Source organism: Watersipora subatra, chromosome 8 (assembly GCF_963576615.1).
Source record: "Watersipora subatra chromosome 8, tzWatSuba1.1, whole genome shotgun sequence".
NCBI lineage: Eukaryota > Metazoa > Bryozoa > Gymnolaemata > Cheilostomatida > Watersiporidae > Watersipora > Watersipora subatra.
Window position 1 is genome coordinate 24,709,171 of NC_088715.1, and position 18,231 is coordinate 24,727,401.

An 18,231-nucleotide genomic window follows, 5' to 3' on the forward strand; every position below is an offset into this window, starting at 1 on the left:
ATGCCTAACGGCACTGTTCCGTTAGGCACTGGAATAAAAAGCGTCAGTTAATACGGAGCAGTGCTTGGCCTTAGGCACTGTTCCTTTTTTTATTAGCAAAATTTTTGCCGTCTTAAGAATCACCGTCATGAGTTCTGTGGCCTATGTATTGTTTTATTATTGTTTTTTTAAATAAAGCAGATGTGGCTTATTCATGTATAGGGGTGCGGTTAATAGTTCGAAAAGTACGGTAAGCATTATTTCTTCTGTAACTCGCCACTTGTCACCTAAAGACTGTAGGTACTCATAACTAAGCATTTTCCCTGTTACCCGTATTGTTGTTTATTATATACTATGATATAAATAATATAATATATACTATATATATACTATAATACAAAAATAAAGAGCTCTTAGCTGTTAGTCAATCACTAAAAATTTGTTTCAAACAGCCATAGATCTATTCATAGATCTATTCTCATTACCTAATGAAAAAAGATCTATATTTTAATTTCTTAATTCAGATTCTGAAGTCATGTACGACACAAATTCAAATTGTGTAATGAAAATGGTCTGAGGTAAAAAAAACAATAATTAACAAACAAAAATGGTAATCTTCAACAAAAACGTTTGTTACTTTTCTTAGATTAGTTCCACTCAGACGTTTTTGTTTAGTGTTTTTTTGTGCTCACGCCAAGCGATGACAGAGAACCAAGCGTTAATTGATTGCTCCAGATAGCTGTGATATTTTTACATTTTTTCACATAATTTCCTTTATATTACCCCCTGGTGTGTCGAAACTAGTTTGTTCATGTAAACTTTTAGTCTATAGACTCGAATGCTGCACTCGAGTCAACAAGTGTCAAGGATGACAATAAGAATGATGAAGAATATGAGCGCGCGAAAAATGGGTCACAGAATGAACGGGAAGTGTCAGAGGAGCGGAAGACAAAGTCACAACAGGATGATCAAACGCAAGACTTTACGGGTGAACTTGAAAAAGAGAGAGAACTTTCAAGGTCGCAACAGGACACAGTAGCAGCTCTGTCGGCCAGCTTGAAGGGTCTAGAGGAGGAGAATGAGTTATTAAAACGAACGCAGCAAGAGCTGCAGGATACAGTCGAGCGACTGGCCAATGAGAACAAGAAGATGAAGGAGGTTTTCAGTGATGGTGAAAATATGAGTGACCTGCTTGAGAGGATGAGGATTATGGAGGCGAACTCCGAGATCAAGGATAGCAACATAGAAGAGTTAAAGACAAAGTTTTCAGACTGTAAGTTAAACATTCTGCTTTAGAAAGTTGTTTTGGTAAAGGCTATACGTTGGCTATTTGAGTTATGAGCGAGATCGGTTCTGACCAACCAATCGTATGTCAACATGATCGTAACCCACGTCATTTATATTTAAGGTGTATGTATACTCAAGAACCTACGATGCATGGCATAAATCGAACACAAATGTTTTGTATTAGAAACTAAAAATAATAATCAACATCGAGGTATAAAAATAGAAATTCATTTGTCGCTATCACATCTTCTACACTTTTTTCGTGTGCCATTACTTTAGCTGAGAATTATTTGGAAAGATTGATATCAGCTGCAAAAAGTCACACTACTCGGAAAAAGGAGTGCAATGCAAAATCTAACTTGTGACATCTCTGTACGATACATGTTTGACATATGCACAATGCTGTTAGTATTTACTGTTTGTTTCCTGTTTGTTCATACATGGTTCTGCGGTGATATCTACTCCATGAGTTAGCATGACTGAATCTGATCGTCATATGGGTGGACCTAAGGATGTAAGTCCAGGTGGATGTAAGTCACACTGGTCATGACTCGGGTAGTTACTATACTCTAAATGCTCTAAAGTTACTAAATATTTTATAGATTTGTACTTAGTCATCGATTAATATTAGTAGTGAGCTTGAAGCCCCTTCATAGGTTTTTATTGAAACAAAGTGACATGTAGCATTCCATTTTATTGTAAACGTCTTTTGATTTTAATATATGTGCCATAGGTGACCATCATGTACTTATACACTATTCAGAATAATACGAGTTTGAGAAAAACTCAGCGATTGACTATTAAAATAATTGTTTTTTTGTCAGCGTTATCAGGTGATACCATGCTTATGCATTTCTGGGGTGAATAACGACCATGGCGGCTGCTGTAATAAGCTTCGCTTCTGTTACAGTGATTAATTACACATCAACTTTGAAGACAAAGTGCAAGGCCTTGTTGGAGACGAATGAGCAGCTCTCAAACACTGTAGAACAGCAGGAACGCAGGCTAGCGAATGATGCGAGGGGTGCTCGCAATCTCGAACTTCATTTTCAGGTAGCAATCATTTTTCAGCAGTTATTCCTCCTTCCATCAGCAGTTTTTCCTCCTTTCATCAGCAGTTATTTCTGTTAAGATCAAGGCGAGTCTCAGTCATAATATAATGTTTTATTGCAGTTGTACGCAGTCTTTTCACTGAACACTTTAACCTGTCTAGAGATTGATTTGTATGGTGAAGCTCTCATCGTAACCTTCTAATCAGGCACTATGTAAACTTTTTTGAGATAGATATGTATTGTATAGGTATACACCATACTTCATCGTATGGACTGAAAAATGTTTGTACAAAGCGACACCAAATGCATTGTGATTATCTACTTTGAAGTTTATCGCTGTTCTCGGAATTAGGTTCTAGTGGTGGATATGGCTGGTGCGATGACTAATGGATACACTTAGCCATTTACTCACCTTTGAGCAAGTTCATTGCTTTTATTGCACGCTAGTTTGCTGACAGTCCCAGGCCCCGTGAGAGATCGCCATGTGTAATAACTATGTGTACAATTATTCTGTGATGCTGGAAGGTGGTTGATAGGTGAAGATCATCATGTGTGATAACTATGTGCACAGTTATTCTACAATGTAACAAGATGGTTGTTATTATTAATACTAGTACCCTGGTAGTCTAGTGTGCACTGTGAGAGATCGCCATGTGTAATAACTATGTGTACAATTATTCTTAGATGTGGTAAGATGGTTAAGTGGCGCAGATTGTAGCGCACTTGGCTGAAAACCTGAATATCCACATTGGATTCCTACGCAATACAATTTTTTTCCTAATGATCTTAGCATGGCTTCGGTTGGACGGACATGGCTTTTTTTATAGTAAATATCGATATGTTGCCCTCAAAAATTGTGTACAGAACATGTAAGCTTGTTGATAAAACATTAATGTATCATTGTGAAGTAAAATGAAAAAAAGTTATATTGAAACACAAGTTAACACCTCTAGGATTATATTTAGGAGAGTGAGAACAACATGAATGAACAGATAGCTCATTTCCATGAAGAGAGAGACCAGATGATTGCCAATGTAAAAGAATATGCTTCTAACATTGAACGTCTGCGCATGGAAATGCTACCATTCAAGGAACAGGAGAAGCGTTGCGTGACGATTTTCCGCACCGGTTTAATACTCCTCGATGACCTGGAAGAAGACAAAGATCTACCCATGACCAATCTTATGGGTTTTGCCAAAGCTTTGGTAAGCTTTTCTGTTGTGTGGTCATTGCAAAAATATCTGCAACATTCAATAATATTGTTAACATTTCATAACATTTTTGTTAATATTTAATAACATTGTTGTTAACATTTAATAACATTGTTAAAGTCTTGGCATTTACCGCTTATCTTGTTTGTCGTTAACTTTTACAATTTTACCATACTTTAGCCGCTACTTTTTTCGGATGATTTTAGCCATGCGGCTTATATAAGGGTGCGGCTATTCTGTGGCTTTTTCATTCACCGTTAGGGCGCATTAACCAGAATCTTCAGTTAGTGCGCCTCTAGCGGTGAAAGAAAAAGCGAAACAATGCCTAACGATACTGTTCCGTTGGACATTAGGTTAAAAAGCGTCGGTTAATATGAAACAGTGCCGTTAGGCACTGTTCCGTTTCAAACCGGAAAGTTGCTGCCGTGTTAAAAAACACCGTCCTGAGTTCTGCGGCCTATATAAAGGTGCGGCCTATGTATTGTTTTATTATCGTTTTTGGGAAGATAAAGCAGATGCGGCTTATATAGGGATGCGGTTTATAGTCTGAAAAGTACGGTATTTATTAATACTAACACAAGTTGAATGTCCTTATGTTTATTCTGATCGTCTTATCTGTTAGTTGAAACCTTCATGCCAATCTGTTAAAATGCTATAGCACAGTGCTTGTGCTACAGTTTGTTTCATTTGATATCTTCCATTGCCTCAATTCAGTATTGAGTTGGCAGACATGATGCCGCGTTTGTATCTCACCCAGACTAGTCTCACACATTCACTGCTGCCAGATGAATTGTGGCTGTACAGATCACGTTCATCGTGATCTGTACGGTCACGACAAGTTCACCGTAACATAATGTTAATGTAAACTCGTCGAAACGTAATGTTAATCAATTAGTTTAACACAATTTAATCACTATTTCATCTTATTAGTAAGTAAGAATAGTACGAGAAAAAAATCTTGGCAGCTTTCTCCATTTTAGAGATTGCTATTTTAGATCATATATCTTGTTGCAGTGTATAAAATGGAATAATTGTGTGTATCTATCAGGTACATTGTTACAATATTCTGTATGGCTTGTATCGACAAAAGGACAAAATGTTTTTTTAGGTAGGTAAAGCGCTCAAGTATAAGAAGGATTGGCAAGCCCTTCACAAAAATCATGCTAACGTGCAGAGATCTGATCTCTTCAGGAAACAGGTTACATTGAACTGGCGATTGCAGTTTGAAGAAAAAGCATTACTGACTAAAAACCTGAAAATGCGAATCGCCAACTTAGAGGAAAAAGTACAACAGCTTGGAGGGGAGATCGGAGATCCTGAAGAAGGCTTTAAGGTGAAAGATTCACCCCCTTACATGCAGGGTATTGACCGCATGTCTCAGGATGATCTGATGAAGGAAGCTTTACTCATCAATGAACAGGAGCTGCACCGGATGTACCAACACACTGCCGAAGTAGAAAAAGCCAACGATGAACTCAGAATGGAGCTGGGTGGCTTGGAAATAAAACTCGAAGCTTACACTGAGCGGCTGAAAAAAGCTAACCTCCTTAATAAACCAAGTCCTGATTCAGAACAATCAGTTGAAGCATCTACTGATGAAGCTGCTCCATCTCCCGAGTCTCCAGTGGATGCTCGTCCAAAGGTTAGAGCTATTGATTCGGTGCAACTTCCTCCGCCGTTTGTCGCAAGGGCTAGCCAGACTGATGAAACTTTAAATGAACTAGAAGATGAAGCTATCAAAGGACTTCGTGAAACTATTACCTCTCTTAGGGACGAACTACAATCATGTGCTGAGGTTTCTACTGAGTTGGCCACTTTAAAAAATGATCGATCTGAAGAAGGTATCCGACTTCAGGAATCAAATCAGCAGTTGTCTGCTGCTAGAGCATCTATGCGTGAGAAGGATGCAGAGATAGATTATCTGCTTGCTGTCATCCAAAGAAATAAAAGCAGGATTGAGCAACAGTCAAAGAATATTGAGGAGCTTGACACGCAGCTCAATAAACTTGGCTTCCAAGAAAAGTATGAGGTTCAAATTGGAGACACACACCATGCTAAGCTTGAAGCATCCCTCAGCGCAGCATATATCGATTTGCAGAAGTCCAATGATGAACGAGACTCTCTTCAAACTGAACTTGATGATCTTCGGAGAAGGCTTTCATCTGAGCAAAGTCTTGTCCATGGTATGCAAGAAGATCTTACGACGCAACCAGATGTTTCACGTGAAGAACTTGTTCAACTCAATCATAAGCTAGATGAATCCACGAAAGAATTGGAAATTCTGAAAAAACAAAACCAGTTGTTGACTGCCGATTACAATGAGGTCAAAACCAAGTACGAAAGCTTAACCCGTTTGCAAGAAGACACATTTTCTCAGAAAGAATGCCTCATTGCTCAACTGGACCAACTTTCAAATGAGCAGCGTAAGGACTCTGAGATGGCTCAAAGTGATTTAGCTGAACAGCTTTCTCGCTACAAAAAACTGTACGAAGACACGTTAGCATGCCAAGAACAGTTACAACAAGAGATTGCTGATCATTCAGCGCAACACCAAGAAATTATTAAAAATAATTCTATGTTGTCAAAAGATGCTGAAGATGCTAAATTGAGTTTCAGTCAATGTCAAACTGAAAGAGAAGGTCATCTTCAGACAATCGCTGATCTAGAAGAAGTTGTCAAACAATTCAAGGAGGAGCAAAGTATGCTCAATGACCAATTTCTCATCAATCAGGCGATGAATGAATCACTTAAGCGTGATATCGAGCAGGTGAAAGCTGAGCTCACTACAAATCAGAAAAAAACTGAAGCAATGGTTGGTGACAAAACTATTGGGGAATGGCACACTGAGAAAGAGGCGAGTGACAAACTTATTGAACAGCTTCGCCATCAGGAATCCGAGTCCCAAAAGGATTTGGCTAATCTGAAAGGAAAATTGGTAAAAACTCAAGCAGACTTGTGTAGCATGCATGAGCAGGCCAAAATTGCAAATGAAAACCTAGAAAAAAGGTATGACAACCAGATTCAAGAGTTGAGAATTGAAAAAGAGACATTCACCAAAAAAAAAGTGGAACTTGAAAAAACTATTCAGGATATATCCGCACAGCTTTCTGCTCAGGGGAATGAGAATGATGAGCTTCAACAGCAAATTGAAGGTCTGATGAGAGAAAACGAGGCTCATGTAGGCCAATTGAATGAGGAACTGGATAACTGTCGATTAGCAAATGAAAACTTACAGCTACTAAGTGCATCCGCCTGCTCAGAACTTGATTCTCTTAAATCCCTTGCTCATAAAGAAAAGGAAGCCCATGAACAGTTGACTGTTACTTTGAAAGCAGAAATTGATGCTTTTTCAAGGTCCGTTGAAGAACTACAACAAAAGAATCAAGAGTATGTTTCACAGTTGGAGTCTCGAGTGTTGGAGAACAATCAGCTTTCAAATCAAGTTATAGAACTAAGAGGAAATCTGGAGCAAACCAAAAATGAATTACAAACGAATACCAGCTCATACCAAACGTCTGCAGCTGAAGAGGTATGAATGATCCTTGACAAAGTTTTGTAAAGAGTTTACACCTGTGATCAGACGAATCCAAAAGTCTATCAGTATAATTTCATTTGTGATAAAAACTGTTCAAAAACTGCAACTTTGTTTGTAAACTTATATTATGAAGATTTTTATTAGAATTGGGTTTGTTTTTCACCTGTGATGTTCAGCATTTATCAGACTCGCTTTTTCTAGATGCAGGAAACCGTGGCAAAGTATGAGGCTAAAATAAAAGAAGTTGAGGAAAAGGCTGGCAAGTTCAAAATTCTTGCATTAAAAGCAAAAAAAGAACTGCAGGAGACTAAAGCGCAGGTCAGTTTTTTAGCCATTTCACTTGTAAAATGGTTACCATGTAGTAATTTATGCACAATGACTGGTTATGTAAATATGATAGACACTAATGTCTACTCCTCCAACCATCATTACTCTATCGTCTCATCAGAAGTCATGGTACTATTCTCAGCAATGACATACACTTATAAAACAATATACTGCAAAGCATCTATTTGAGCGCCCTATTTCAACCCTTCTCTTACAGCGGCATTCTGTTAGAGGTGACCTTCTAATAGAGGGTGGCTCTTTATTTTTTAACTAGCCAGTAAGAATTCCGAGAAGCTAAATATGAACCAGTTATGGGCGAAACAATGCGAATGTCGCCTATATTTTGCACTCTCTCTTGAGCAGAATGACATTAATGTTGTCAGCCTCAACATGGTTGTTGACTGTTTTTTCATATATATTGAAGTATCAGACCGAGTTAATCAAGGAACTACTTTGAGTAAAATGTAATAAACGACTACAATTATTACTTATTTCAATGGTGTTGCTTTCAATTGTTCGACGAAAAACCGAAAAGCTTTGGAGTTAGAAAAGGACTTCATTTTTTCTGTAATGATGGCTTCTATTATGTCGTACGGTGTTCCTGAAGAGTATTCTCATTGTTTTACAGTGCGAATATTCTTCTTTCTGTCAATCATATCCAATTACCATTTACCATCTGCGTAGTAGTGAACTTTTTGTAAAACTAGTCTTAATGTTGATCACATCTGGTTATATTTTTGGCAGGCTGAGCATTCGCAGGTACAACAGGTATATGCGTGGTGTGCTGATCTCAGTGTGTTGTATTCACTGTAATGTACAGTCTTTCCTTCTTAGTATATACCATTGAGTGGGGCAAACCTATGTTTGTGAAGAAAAATTGAAACAAGCTCATTCTATCCATTTTGTTATCTTTTCTGTGATTGGGCACTTGTAACTCAGAAAATCTTGGAGATCTATTGTGTGGGAATGTTCAAAACAGTTTATTGGGGTTCATGTTTTGCACATTATTTCTCGCAATACATTGGTTTGCTGCATTTTAGTTTGCATATTTCAACTAGAATTTCCTACTCTTTTATGAACACTTGTCATCCTTGGAGTTGTCCTCCCCAACACATATCGTAGTATTTTAACACTTTTCAACTGCGCATCTATCAACCAAGCTTGTCTTCAACTCATTTATTCTCATTTTTAGTTTACAAACGTTTCAAGTTTTTCCACCTTTCTGACTCGCAAGCGTATATGTATTTGACTATTTCAACAACTGTTTTAGCAGCTATTCTAACAACTGTTTTAACGACTGTTCTAAAATACTTGTCTACAAATCAGGTAGAGAGATTAAAGACAGAACACAAAGATGAATCAGCAAATCAAGTTGGAGAGATTCAGACTTTGATAACCAACTATCAGGTAGGTTATCACCGAAGGTTAAATAAAGGTCACCTTATTTACTAATTTTCCATAGAGCAATGGTGTATGGACACCTGGGTGCGCAGTGCCGAAGCGCTGCGCTGGATCGACAAGCAGATCATTTTCATAGGGTGCTATAGTAGAGCGATAGTCGTGCGACGCCTTATGTCAAAGTTGTTTCTTTAAGAGTTCAAGGACAAACCATAGATGATCAGAAAAAACTTTTCTTATGGCGTTATTCGTTATGCACATGGTACTAGTTACTCAACAGCTTTTTTACTGGGGCATCAATCTATGGCAATCTAGATAGCTCTATTGTTATAGCAATAGAGCTATTTTGCCATAGATTGCTTTATTGCTATAGCAATAGAGCTATTGCTATATCAATAGAGCTATTTTCTCTATAGCTCATAACAAAATACTCTATTGCTCTTGTTCTCACTCTCTGATGGAGAACGACAGCAAAAATGGCTCAAATTTTCCATATGGCAGAGAGTCGCGAATGATGTTTTCATGGCATGGTGGTGCATCGCATTGATGTTTCACTATCTAACAGCACCACTGAATGAACAAGAGTGACACGGCTGTTACCATGTTGGCATTGCAGGGCCATGTGGGTGTGTCTACACTATCGTTGTATAGACACTTTGGGATTGCCCTGTCTAAAATAGGATCTCTACTTGATGTAGCTGAGATAAGGTGATGTGTTCCAAGTACCATTACACTTAGCAGTTGGATGGTTTACATAAATGGTAGAAGACTCCAAACTGCAGTTAAGAGGTGTAGATTGTTCTAAACAAACAGCAACTGTTAGCTAACAGCAAAGATTTTCATTGCCATATAACGGCAGCAGATGACAGTACAGATGTTTCAACAATATTTTTGTGTAGCTCCAAAGACGAGGTTTTATCGGCATTTTCTATCCTTTTTCTTGAAAAAGGATAAAAAGATCCTTGCAAAATAGTGACAGGAAACAGCTGCGAGGCTATAATATAGTTATATATTTAAATCAGATTGTTATAATATCATATAAATATTAGATCTTTTATGTTATTCAAGTATATTAAATATATTTAATATACTTACATACATGTAAATATTATTTATAAGTATAGTTAAAGTAATTAATAATATAATTTGTAATATATTATAATTTGATATAATATATTTAAATGTATTACATTTAATATTAATATGTTGTATTAAATCAAAGCCACGTTTTTATGGTGTAGATTATATAGTTTTTTTGCTAGATTATCTAAAGATCATTTGTTCAAAATCCTTACTCATTATTCATGAAAGCAGACCATGCTTTGATAGGTATTAAATAGATGACTTCCAAGAATAACTAATTTTGACAAACCAATTTTAAATTTTCTATCGTGTAAAGAAAGAAGTTTTTGTCGGCACATCTCGCAAAGTGTGCACACAATTCAATAACCACCACTCAAATGTAATACGATACCTATATAAACTGCGCAGACTTCGTTATTCCCGCCATCTGCATCGAAATTGCAAATAATTATCTCCCATGTTGAGTAACCATGAGATGGAGGGAAATGTTTAAGAGTGACATCTAACAGAAGTGCTTTTGTCTTGTGTTCAAACCTTGGCTAATCATCAGCAATAATTCATAAGTCTGTTTGCTAAAAGTTGTTCTCCTTATTTCATAGCTTTTAGCTTGCGTCGGGAGTGTTTTTGTATTCCAAGTTTTTTTATTCCAACACCAAAACCACTGCTGACAAATAAGGTATTGTTGTTATATTGGTATAAATAGTTCTAAATTTAAAATGCTATTAGTTAACCCTTTAAAGGTTCCATATTTCATGTTTTAAGAGCCTTGGTGAATGCAAATGATATGCAGTTTCAACTTTGCATTTCTGGATAAAAACTATTTTTGAAGTTGTAGTGCAGTTGCTCAACTACCTGTCGATTGATTATAAGTTTGTTCAATCATAACTTGTAGCGTCTTCAGGAAAATTTTGATAGACTGCAAGATGACCTGGATGATGAGAAAACAAAAGTCAGCACGTTGAGAGGTCAGCTAGAGGCAGAGCATGCCTCAAAAGCTCAGCTTCAGACTCAAGTATCAGCGCTTCAAGAAGAGATAGAACGGCATCTCGCATCTAACAGCCAATTACAAGCCAAAATCAAGGTATGTAGGCCATTGAAACAGCCTGATTTCGCAAATGGCCATAGCAACTGACTAGCTGTAGTAATGGACTAGTTTACTAGCTGGCATTTGGCCAAGTGTGCTGGCAGGCAGCCAAGTTTTTAGCTGGCCCGAGTCAACTCAGGACTGTCAAACCTATACTTCTATCGCCGTAATCCTTTCACTGCTATCCCGTACAAATTCAGCTTTTGGCCTCTTGCCAGTCATTTTACTGAAAATTGCTGATTTTTCAGCATGACATGTATAAGCTTTTTTTAATTTCAAACATTATCAAAACATTTTTGATACATAGTTTATGTTGCCAACACGTTAACGAACAGAACCATGCAAAAAATTCATTGTAGCTATATACTGTGCATTGCCAAGCTATATGAAGTTCTTTACTCTTAAAACACAGTATTTTCCCCATCGTTGGAGTTAGTACTGTCATTTTCACTGTCTGAGTATTTAATTAATTCTGAATCTGAATTGGCTATAATTTCATCACAAAAGCTATTCTGTTTCTAACATGGGAGGTGCTCGCGAAGGCCATTTTACAACAAAAAAAGTTTGATTGTCAGAAAAAAGTATTTTTTGACGTGCAAGTTTTCGATCAAAGATTATAATTTGTCTCGCGAATGCAGACTAATTTTTGAGAGAAATATTCAGACATTACTGGTAATAATGATGAAGTACCAAAGATGGTTGGTTATATTGTAACGAATCAATAAAATTCAGTTACTACACGGTTTCTGTAAATTTCACAAAAATCACTAAAATGCACCCATGGCAGTTGGTCATAGATTTAGCATAAACTCGGGTAGAGCAGTGAAAGGGACAAATGTACAAATTATTTGGTGTAACGATGATTGTTCCTACGTCTCAAGTAATTCCACGATGTTTCTTAGAACAATGCATTATTTTAATCATTAGGTTTCTACATGGTTCTCCTTCGCTTGGTTCTAGCAGAATTCGAAGACAATAATTCTTCAATGCTTCGAGGTTCGGCATTGGCGGTTTGAGTAGTTCGGAGGTAAAAAATATTTAGTAAGCGTTGAAGAAAATCAAAAATTAATTAAAAATAAACTCAAATACATAAATCTCTCTCATACTAGGTCTGGCCCAGTGAGATCGCATCAGCATCACAGTGACAGCAGTCATTACGGTTTGTTGTTTTTTCGTTACGTTTTGTAAAGTGTAAAAGTGGAAAGAGCTTGTCACATCCTTCATCACGCCTCTTAAATAATCTAGACCCTCGAAATTGTCTAATGAACTTAAGAAAAAGAGAAAGATGTTTACTATTGCAAAAAAAGTGACTTTATCAGATTTGAGTCTACAAGTTTTTATTTGCGAATTTCTACATGTTACGTCGATCCCGATTAATCTCGACAACTGAAGGATTATGTGTTATTAAACGGTGCTTCATTTTGATTAAAAATGAAGCACCGAAGGTTCCAAGAATATTAGGTATAAAATAATAAGTTATAAATATTAATTTTAAAAATAATAAGTTGTAAATATTAGTTATAAAAATAATAAAATACTTTATTTATATAAAATTAAATAAAAATAATATTAGTTAGGATAAGAATATTTTAATACAAATATTATAAAAATATTTTTATTTTTTATAATCAATAATAATATATTTTTTATTATTTTCATAATAGTTTTTTTATAATATTATTATAATAAATATTACTATAATAGTTAAAAATACTATTTTTATAATATCATTTTTGTAATAATATTACTATAATATTTTAAAATATTATTTTCATAATATTGTTTTTCTAATAATATTACTATAATATTTAAAAATATGTTTTAATATTATTTTTATTATTACTTTTAAATATTATAAAAATAATAAATATTTTCTTAGAATTGAAACAACAGATAATAGAACATGAGCAAGTATCCTCAGATTAATTCTTTACAAAATCTCTGAAGCACCCAGGTAGGTATGGTGAAGAAGAGAATTAAAGTGGTAAAGTGACCTGAAAGCCTAATATGAGTGAAAGTGAGAAGCTTTTTAATGATTTTTCATGCTATAATTAAATTAATTTTGTTTTAAAAGCCATTCTCAAGTTTAAGAGATTCGGTACAAATTAATTAAAATGATTGCGACGAACAAAGCTAATATCACAACGGATCTACTTTGTTTTATGGTCGATTGTAGTTGAACTAGTATTACTGGCAAGTTACCATGAAACAGGTTTACCTTGGGGAAATAAATATTGTTGCCAAAGGATATTCACAACCAAATATTACCTACCAAATATCCCCGCATATAAATTTGGTTCTAAAACGCAAAAAATAACAAAACTAAAGGATCTGGCTTATTACGGCTTATTATTATTATTATTATAATTATTATTATATACGTGTGTAACTTTGATTGAATCAAATGAAATGACTTTATGCTAACTTAATTTCAGCAAGTACAACTCAAACCATGCTAAGCATGCTGCTGATAGCTTTTTACTTAGAGTTTGTGGTATACAATAGCGATGATTTTCTTGGAAGAAAAATTCATTAGAAAAATGCAATGAAACTGGTGCATTTAGCATTTTTCTGTTCAGTATTTGTGCTCATAGTAAAAGTGTGCACACCCACGCAAAGTAGCACTTGTTTGATAATTAATTAAAAATTTTCAAAAATAAGCAGTTGAAAGTTTTCTATGCACTGAATGAGTACTGGTGCTGAATTGGCCTAATACTTTTCTTTTCAGTTGAAAATTTTGTTGCGCTGGTATATATGTTAACACCTTGAAGCCTGACCTTGTTTACACAATTAAGTCCCCTGATCCTGGACTGTTAACAATTGTCTATCGACTGGGAAAGCAGTCAGAGTAACACAATTCTTTTTAACTGAGTATTATATTGAAGCTTCAAGCTTGTAGAACTCGATGAAAAAAACAGAAATCAAATAGAGAAAATAGGGTTTTTTATCCACCCTCAAAGAGGTGATGTTTTAAAGGATAATTGAGAGACATAAGGATTGGAGTACACAGAATCTGATAAAGTGTTTATTTGTTATGAATAGAAGAAACTAGTTTTGTGTAAGGCTCTTGTTGCTGAGGAGAAGCTTTGTATTATTTGTCTAACTTTGTCTATTTTTCAGCCTTCATTACCTAAATTTCAATCAGTGCGTCATCAGGTACTAGTGTCCTGTCTGCAGCCATTTTTCATTTTTCCGTTGATTAGAAGTTGCCTTCGGTATATCTCAACAACTAATCATCCAATCAACTTGAAGTTTCAGAATTATAATAAAAACTTATTACATACAGATCGACCAATCTTTCATAATCCTATGTAAATCGAAAGTGTAGAAACAAAGTGAAACTGCTTAGCTGAGTTAACTTGATGTAGTGTCAGGTGAGAAAACAAAAAACCGAATTATTTCGGGTCCCGGTTTTCAAGTGTTAAAGTTGCTAGAAGAGAGCAGACTAATTTATGCAGGGTATCAATTCTTATCTCCAGGCATTCGAGATGCAGCAGACAGAGTGGAACACAACAGTCCAGTCCCTGGAAAAGGAGTCTGATACAAAGCAAATGGAGACTCTTGAGCTTAACAAGGAAATCCTCAGAGTATGTAGGAGTTGTCTTTCTATTTAGTATTATAAGAGTTGTCTTATTTGTGTAGATATTTGTGTCTGAGTTATGTAGATATTTGCTTCGCAATGTAGCAATACGTAGGTGATGCTTTTGTGTAGGTATTGTAGTAACATCCTATTAATATATAAGTTATAAGTATACATATAAGTAATACATTTTATATAGGAACTAAAACTTATTTGAAAAAAAAGTAAAATGAAATATAAATATATTTAAACATAAAAAGTAAAGAGCACTTAGTTGTTATTCGATAACTCAAGCGCTCTTAAGTTAAGCTCTCAAGTTAAGCTCTCAAGTTATCAAGTTATTACCTGATGTAAGCAGACCTGTATCTGTTTTAAACACATTTGTAGTGATTGACGAACAGTTGAGCGCTCTTCATATTTCATAGATCTACACTTTTCGACTACAATGTTTGATAGGTTGACACTTGCATCTTTCTACATATCTTGTTTTTAACGCGTTTCGATTTTTTATTTACAAAAAGCTGACAGAGCAAATGAATTTGTCAGCGAACAGCAGCAGATCCCTTGAGGAGAAATTGAGAGCAAAGATAAACGAACTCGAGTTGAAAGTGCATGAAGCTAGAGATGAGCTAGAGCAAGCCAATAAGGTATGTGAGCCATCCCTCGAAGGTCAAGTATGTTGTTTGCTTAGAGGATGTATGTGTGTGTTTTTAAGAGCAGTATTGTACAAACAAAGGCTCTTTGATCTTGGCTGGACATGTCTGACTCCAGTAGCAAGGGAATCTTGCTACTGGGCATGTCTCTAGCCTGGGCATGGCTCTCGTGGGGATTGGAAGAGAGAGTCTGGGGCACATAGCAACACGCGGGGAAGACAACTCTAAAAGTCGACTTCAGAAGTCGCTAATATCACAATCGTTATTTCCGAAGGAGTATCATGTGACAGTCTTATTTATGATCTACGCGAGTATTATGTATTATTTTTAATCTGAATTGGCAGCAAACAAGCGCTGGTTAGAAGGATGAAATGTTGGTTGCATAATAAATCAATCACGAGAGTTATATTATTTCATATGTTCAATTCATTATGTTTTGATTTAATTATAATAAAAAATTAAATTAATTGAATTAAAAAAATTCACAATAACAATACAAACATAGCATACGAATAGCAATAGAACAACAAAAATGAATCGCACGCTGCTAGTAAAGAAATTTTTATCTAGTAAAAAGTAATCTCAGTTTTATTTTACTCGCGACAGTTATTATGAACAACTCAGACCTACCACTGCAAAATGGTGCCATCTGAAAGCAAATACTCTTTCCGAAGCCAGTAGGAAGAACTATAAATTGGTCAAAACCTGCGATAATATGTTGTAAAGCTTGAAACTGTTCTGGTCTCAGTGTGACTATGCCTAACATTGATAGTAATTTTTGAATCGCTCCATTTTTTATCAGTATAGGAAATGAAACTGCTAACATGAAAACGCAAGAGAATAGTAACCTTTGGTTCTTATCTTTTTATTATCAAATATAGGGCTTTTTACTAGATCAAGTCACGTGACCATGGCAATAGGCTTTTAAACGCACCACATCTAATACATCGTGAGTTCCGAATCTAACGACACGCTTCCACTAGTATCAGTCTGAGCGTCATATGTAACATATGTCGCTTGTTTTGCAGAAGTTATCTTACCTTTTTTTCGCTGTGTCCCAGGCTCTCTCTCCCAATCCCCTACGAGAGCCATGGCCAGGCTAGCATGTCTCCAGTTGAGAGCATTTTATCAATCGATGTCATTCCTGTCACCCTCAGTGGCTGGCCTTTTTTTGGAAGTTTTACCCCAACCTGTTGTTGGCAGGTCAAGACCAGTATGTCAATAGATATTTATTTCCTACTGTACGCTTGTAACTCTTGCTTGTCTGCAATATATCCAAGATCTTAAGGTCTATGATATTCATTATGCGTGTATGGTAGGGAGTGTTTGACCTTTGGCCTTTTGCAGACATTGAACAAGAGCAGTGTAATGGATCTCGAGATCGCTGACTTTGAGCGAACTGTATCTACCCTCGAGGCTGAGGTCAAGGACAAACTCGAGGTCATCAGCAATCTCCAACAGGAGCTCGAGCATGAGAAGCAAAAGCTTGCCTCAATGGAACAACAGTTAGGTATGTGTAGTTATCTCCCTTGTGTTTGTTTAGTTGGGTGTACAAAAATGTATGTGCTAATCTCTCCTGACTCTCTTCAGTTGGCTATGTGCAGCTTTCTTCTCTGCATTTTTTTATTTGGGTAGGTGGGGTTTATTTTCACAATTTCTGTTCAGTTAGCACATCTACATGTAGTTGTCCCCCTGTCTTGGTTCAGTAAAGGTCGATTTTCTCTATTCGTCTGTATTCAGTTTTCTCAATTTTCTCCCTGCATCTGTTCAGTTGGATATGTCTAGCTTTCTCCCTTTCTCATCAATTGTGAATTCGCTTGATGCTTTTGGATTTTTTTCTCTTTAGTTCGTACGGCGGTTTTCTCATTTTTTATTCAGTTGATATACCCTAGGACGCTTATATTTCACTAGTATTTAGTTTTATGAGTAGTATACAGATTAAAATTTTGCTGCAACTTAATTTCGCAGCTCTGATGAGTGCGAAAATATAGTGATGTGAAAATAAATGCAGTGGAACAAACATAATTAGTTTCCTCAGGTTCAGTTCACCGATAAAAAAAATTTCAATTTGGGACTAGTTTGTAATTGTGAACCGCAAGTAGAATTGTGTGGCCGAGATCGATAATGCAATTTGATCGCTTGCTGCTATTTGTTTCTTGGACTATCAATGAACAAAGCTATTTAATTTCACGTTTTCGCTCGCTTCTATGATAGTTTAGTTTCGCGCATGAAATTTTCGCGAGAGGATGGCTCCGCGAAAACGCGAAAGTTAGATGAGGCGAATACATAAGTGTCCTAGGTTAGGTGCTAAGGCTAGTACAGTTAGCTTGAGACGCTAGGTCTTCATTGACTCATTGTCATACAGTCTAGCCTGTAAGCTTATCATTAGAGCGTGGCTGTATGAGTGTTTTGGGGCACTGAGGCGTAGTCTCAACGCTTTGGAGATACAGAATTCGAGCATACTTGCTGATGTTATTTGCTCTGTATTACTCGATTGTGCTACTGTGCTTGTATATTGGCCAACAGATTTGGAAGTTGAAGGTTATTTTCAATGATTTGTTTGGTTTTTATTTTGTTGCGGCAAGAATGAGGAGTTCAATGAGAATTTTATACAATGCAGTTTGCACGCATCGCTAGCAAAATTAACCAACGAAACTAAAAGGTGTTCTAGACAAACATCACCAAATGCTGCCACAAGCATGGCTGAGCAAATTTACTATGTTTCCATGATGTGCAAATTTGAGTAAATCCACAAGTTATCCGCATCATGGAAAAGGCATGAATCCACAAGCTAAGCGAGTTTTGCGATTCACAAAACTTCATCAAATCCATGATGCTTGCGAATAATGAAAACAGCCCTTGCGAATGATGCGCATTAAAATACCGCACCAGCTATTCAATTTTAAGCATTTTTAATACCTCCGTCGTCCTTTCTTGATTGAGTTTGACACATTTGTATTGCTAACTGTCACTAACTGCGTCGCTAATTATTAACTTATTGCGTACAATTCCTTACTTTGTTTCAACAAGGCGCCGGAGTCA

The 18,231-nt window shown here is 36.2% G+C and overlaps 2 protein-coding genes across 4 annotated transcripts in view; both read left to right on the forward strand.

The window, feature by feature from the left end:
* LOC137402395 (uncharacterized) lies at positions 1-4,871 on the forward strand (the record flags this gene model as incomplete). Its single annotated transcript, XM_068088896.1, has 5 exons — positions 1-42; positions 805-1,252; positions 2,177-2,319; positions 3,284-3,523; positions 4,638-4,871. Coding segments are annotated over exons 1-5 (1,107 nt in total), but the record flags the coding sequence as incomplete, so codon positions are not given.
* The window catches only part of LOC137402172 (GRIP and coiled-coil domain-containing protein 2-like), a 27,913-nt gene continuing 14,525 nt past the window's right edge, over positions 4,844-18,231 (forward strand). The window contains exons 1-8 of one of the 3 annotated variants that reach the window (XM_068088651.1): positions 4,844-7,058; positions 7,266-7,382; positions 8,136-8,159; positions 8,718-8,798; positions 10,765-10,953; positions 14,436-14,543; positions 15,058-15,183; positions 16,537-16,699. In XM_068088651.1, the coding sequence (XP_067944752.1) occupies positions 4,884-7,058; positions 7,266-7,382; positions 8,136-8,159; positions 8,718-8,798; positions 10,765-10,953; positions 14,436-14,543; positions 15,058-15,183; positions 16,537-16,699 (2,983 nt within the window). In that variant the 5' untranslated portion in view covers positions 4,844-4,883. The remainder of the gene's footprint in view (positions 7,059-7,265; positions 7,383-8,135; positions 8,160-8,717; positions 8,799-10,764; positions 10,954-14,435; positions 14,544-15,057; positions 15,184-16,536; positions 16,700-18,231) is intronic. The other 2 variants (XM_068088652.1, XM_068088653.1) reach the window with 2 other exon arrangements.